Source organism: Rhipicephalus microplus, chromosome X (assembly GCF_043290135.1).
Source record: "Rhipicephalus microplus isolate Deutch F79 chromosome X, USDA_Rmic, whole genome shotgun sequence".
NCBI classification, from domain to species: Eukaryota; Metazoa; Arthropoda; class Arachnida; order Ixodida; family Ixodidae; genus Rhipicephalus; species Rhipicephalus microplus.
Genome location: NC_134710.1, coordinates 365,806,334 through 365,811,508, shown reverse-complemented (window position 1 = coordinate 365,811,508; position 5,175 = coordinate 365,806,334). Strand labels below are relative to the sequence as shown.

General features: G+C 55.6%; 1 protein-coding gene across 1 annotated transcript; it reads right to left on the bottom strand.

Annotated features, from left to right (window-relative positions):
* Positions 1–338: 338 nt before the first annotated feature.
* Positions 339–827, bottom strand: LOC142775369 (uncharacterized). Its single transcript, XM_075876734.1, has one exon. It carries the CDS (start codon positions 825–827, stop codon positions 339–341), a length of 489 nt encoding a protein of 162 aa, XP_075732849.1.
* Positions 828–5,175: the final 4,348 nt, after the last annotated feature.

Genomic DNA, 5,175 nt, shown 5'->3' with positions numbered 1-5,175 from the left:
TGCTTCAATGGTGGCGGTTTCCCATCCCAGAGGTATGCATTAATGAGTTTGGTCAACTGGCTTGCTGTTCTTGTGGGCATCACCGCTATTCGGCTCGCATGCGAGGCTAGGGCGCAAATGCTTGTTTTGACGGCTACGGCTTTCTCGTATAGCGTCAGGCCTTGTACGCTAGCGCTCTCTGACACTTGTGCAGCCCTGTCCACGACTCGGGACCACGTTGAGGCCGTAACTCCCTCGCTGGAAAAGTATATACCGAGGACCTTAACAGCGGTGACTACCTCGAAGTTGCCGATCACGTGCGCCGGGAAATGGCCGATTAGGAGGACTTTACACTTCCTCTAATTTAGCTGTGCACCTGATGCTAGGGCGTATGACGCGAATACCTGGTGAAAGCGCTCGAGACTGCTTGGATCTCGCACAAAAAGGGAGATATCGTCAGCGTATGCGAGGACTTTCAGGTCCGCAGTTCCTGTGAGAGGAAGGCCCCGGATGTGCGCATCGCTTGCCAGGGATGTAAGTAGCGGCTCTATCGCGAGTACAAAGAGGGTTGGGCCAAGCGGGCACCCCTGCCTGATCCCTTTCGTGTACTGAAAGGTGTCCGTCGTGGAGCCATTTACTACTACGTGGCACCTGAGGTCTGAGTACAGGAGCCTTATCACTTGTACAAAGCTTGCCGGTAGGCCAAACTCTCGCAGGGTTTCGAACAGGTAGGTGTGCCTGACCCTATCGAAAGCCTTGGCCTGATCAAGTGAAAAAAAGGCTCCAGTGACTCTTTTCTCCGAAGCGTACTGGAACACGTCCCTTGTCGTGGTCAGGTTGGTGAACATTGATCTGCCCGGGGCTGCGCAAGCCTGGTGTGGAGCAATAATATCCGGCAGAAAGGTCTTTAGTCGGCTGTTCAAATTGACGCTACGATCTTGTAGTCTACATTTAACAACGTGATCGGGCGCCAAGAAGCAGGGTCGTTCAGCGGTGCACCTTCTTTAAGAATGAGGACTACACGCCCCATGCCGAAGGAGGCAGGTTTCGCGTGTCCCTCGAGGACCGTGTTGACTATGGCTAGGAGCGGTTCACATAGGCTCTCGAAAAAGGTGGCGTAGAAGCCCGCAGTGAGGCCGTCCACACCAGGAGCCGAGTTAGGTGGCATTGACTGGATAGCGGCCCTCAATTCTGGTAACGTCGCTGCGCCGCACATAGTCGGGCATTCATCCTCTTCCAGACGCTTAAGGAATTTTCACAGCTCCGACAGGGACGCTGGCTCCGAGACGATCATCGTGGCGTCCGGCTCGCGAAAGGCTATCAGAAGTGGTGCAAGAAGGTCGCCTCGATCTCGACCGGGTCTGTCGCGAGGGTACCATCTGGGCGCTTTACTTCTGCAATACGCACAGAGCCGTTTCCACTTACTTCGCGTGAGACTACCTCTGGCCGCTCGTTCGAGGTGGCCCAAGTCGTGCGCTTTTCGCCAGTAGCTGCCCGAAGAAGCCGTTCGTACTGCACCTTGAGCGAGGTTAGGTAATCTCGCGTACAGGAGGTGAGGGTGTCAGCACTCTGAATGATACGCATTCTGCGCAGTAACTCGTTCATCTGGGACGTCAAGCGCTTTTTCCTTTTACGGCCATCGTCTTGGAGGAGCACCTTCCAGGCCTCCTTGAGGTCGTCCCAGGTAGTCGATGTTACGTGGGGGGATGCTCTAATCGAGGCCTCTATGAGCGTCTCGATCTGTGGTGCAGACACCGGATCCTTTAGTAGTGCAGAATCCAGGCGCCACGATGCGTCGGCTGGTTTGGGGCCAGGCTTTGCACGGAGGGTTGTTAGCAGTGGCGCGTGATCAGACAGAGTGGCCTGAGGGGGTGGCAACGGGACCACCTCGCACGCTGTTAGGGATGGAAGTAGGAGCTCCGGTAAGTACGCGCGGTCTAGCCGGCTAGCGGTGACCCTCGACACGCGGGTGGGGCCGAAGTAGTCGTCGTGGAGGCGGACCCATGCGTCTGAAAGTCGGAGGCGTTCGAGAACTTTGATCAGTTCTTTTGCACGGTAGGCTGAGCCTCCGCAACCTGGTCCCCGGATATCCCTCACAGTGTCGACCACACAGTTAAAGTCCCCAAGGACTACGTGCGGGAGGGGGGCCAGCAGGTACTCGCCAAGCTCCCTGAAAAAGGGGTTCGTCTCCGATCTAGTTACTGGCACGTACACGTTCACAAACCGGACTTTCTGCCCATCGATGAAGATGTCAAGCAATAATGTGCGGCCGTCAGCGCCTAACACGCAATCGGCTTTTTGCCTAAACCTCCCGGTGACGAACACAACCCCAACCCCGCATGACCTGGTCCTCGTCAATGAGAAGAAGGCATCGACGTGACAGAGGCTGCGGAAACGAGGGACGTCGAGGGGGGATCGGAAATTCGTCTCTTGGATGAACAACAAGTCGATGCTGCGGGCTTTTGCAAAGGAAACGACCGCGGTTTGTTTCGTCGTGTCGCGGAAACCGCGAACATTCCAAGTGGCGAAACAGATTCGGTCAGCCATCAGTCGCACTATGGTGAAGTGGAAACGAGGGGGGTACGTGAGTGTGTGGAAGGGAGGGGTGGTGCCAAGGAGGGCAGCGCATGGGGGAGTGAAACAGGAAAGGGTAAACGGCGGCGCCGGCGCGCACGGGCACTGCCGTCTGTAACGAAGCGAAGGTGTTATCAGATCGGCTCGCTGGCTTTAGGGGGCGGTTCCCCTTTGCCTGCGGCGCTTTGGCCGAGCTTCTGCGTCTTCGCCTTCGGTGGGGCATCGCTGTCGCTCGCCGTCGCTTCTGGCCCAATTCGGCGTTGTCGCGCCTCTCTGCTTGTGGCTCTCCCTCTCGTTTCTTTCCTGTTCTCCTCTCCCTGGCGTCGGCACGAGTGCGAACGAGCTCTCAGCTCGCGGCCTGGCACCCGCTGGAACGCGAGTGGGTCAAATTGGCTGTCTGTGTAGGGCGACGCTTTACCGGAGGGGGGCTCAAAGGAGAGGGGCTGGTTTAGTTGAGCACGGTCTTGGTCGTCAAGGAGCGCGTAATACCCGCTGCTCACGATGGGCAATTCGTCTCTGGCGGGGTCATTGGTAGCGTCCTCCAAGTCCTGGGCGCACACTCGGGCCAACACGTTAACGGGTGTTTGGGAGGCGGTTGGGGGGGGGGCTCATTTCTCTTTAAAGTTTCGGCAAGCGCCGGGAAGTTGTGGCCTTCATCTTGAACTGACGGGGGGACGGATGGCATAGACGGGGACGATTGGGCCGAGACGGTTTCGAGGTCGCTCGATTCCGTTTCTGATGACATGGTGGCGGCATTGTCAGTCTTCTCGGGCTTGTCTTCCTCGTTGGCGGATGAATCTGCCGTGGTGCTTCCTGTGAGCAAGCTGGCATCCGTTTAGTGGCCTTGGGGGGAGGGAGGCCTTGGGGGGCGCGGGCCGTGGTCCTGGGTACGAGCACTTGTAAACGAGAGGGGGGTTCGCCTGGCTTCTGCGACGGGGAGCCACTCGGCTGGACCGAGTTCGACGCGAGGTCCGATACCGAGGGGAACCCACGAGCGGCTGACGCACAAGAGCGCCTCCTAAAACATTCTTTCGTTCCGTGGTGACCCCCGCAACGCTTACATTCGGCTGAACAGCCCTCAGTTTCATGACCGAAAGTTCCGCATCGTTTGCAGTATGGTGCGGAGCATGCGGTCGCCATGTGGCCCACCTCACTACATCGCACGCACACCCGCCTCATGCCTCTATATTCGAACATGACCCGGTGCCCCGCAATCGTCGCAAAGTTGGGCACCGGCTTACTCATTTCAATGTTTACGACTCTGACGCCGTTCAACTTATTTTGGCGGGTGGCCACAGTAGCAAACGAGATGCCCCGCACCTTACCGTACTGTGCTAGGGCGTTGCCAAGTATCTCGTCAGACAGGTAGGCGGGGTATCGGTAGACGTTGACGAACGTGACCGGCGGCCCGACGGCCTCAACCGGTACGCTTACTCCATTAACCTTGAAACCTTCCGCCACCATTAACTTTGTTGCCTGGCTGGCGTTACGTGTACAGACGAGAAACTTGGCCGCGCCCATATGCTGCATAACAAAAACACTATCATCACCAGCTTCTAATTCAATAGCGTCTATAAGATCATCAAGGGATACGTCGCCGTCCGGCGCTGTGAAGAGGAGGCAGTTCTCCCGCACTGGTAGGTCGGTAGGGGCCGCCATTCTGGAGGGGCTGTCGCCAGCAGAAGGGGGCGTGACTTGTAGAAAACTAGTAGCGTGCAGTCGAGCTGCACTCTGGTAAATCTGCGGCTAAGCCTGGGGAGACGCCGCTCGGGATCAGGTGGAGTCGGGTGGGCTGCAGGCGGGCTCTGGGAAGGTAGCGTGGACCGGCAACCGTGCTCCTCCTGGCATAGGGGTGGGGGGCTCCGGGCTGGAAGGCCCGCGACCTAGAGGTGGCAGACGCTCGCTAAGCAGCGTTATCTTGCTTGCGAAAAAGCGTTTACAATTACTCAAGAAGCCCCGCCATCTTGACCACGGTCACCCCGGCAACAGGTAAGCTAAGGGACAGTGCCTGACCTGTAAAGAAATTGTGTACGGAAAAGTCCAGTGCCATCTCAAAATGCGATTATTTGGTCGCCTAACAAACACAGTGGAAAATAAAACGTGTGCACGACGCTGTCCCGGAACATCAAACTTGGTCCACCCGTCATCTACATAAACCGCCATGGTGAATCAAGTTATGTTGTTGATTTTAAATACTTTTACGCATTTGCTTAATTTGTAATTTGTTCATTAAAACATTATCAAATGTATCAATCGGCTCCAAATTATTCTTTTAATGAAACGAATACGAGATAAATGTAGTATTGAGAGTAGCCCTATAAAACATCAGAAGTTATCACAGGCTGCGGGTGCTTTGTTTGAGAGAATTCCCCTGTTCTAGTGTCTCCAGATCCTACCGAGAAAACAAGTGCATACTCGTCGCAAAGGAAGCCCATCAAGTATAAACATTGAATTTTACCAATCTTTAAATACATTTTTTTATGGTAGAAACGCCAGGCCTGCGCTGGAAGCACCGCACAGTAAAAGCGAAAGCTGGAAGAGCACCATTTTTAAAACGGGTTGCAAACTTTCTTGGCGTTACTATAATGCAAGCGCGATTTCAAAGTACCCACTACTGAATTA

Coding starts and splice junctions, on each gene's coding strand:
- LOC142775369 (XM_075876734.1), bottom strand. CDS start 827: ATGTTCACCAACCTGACCACGACAAGGGACGTGTTCCAGTACGCTTCG.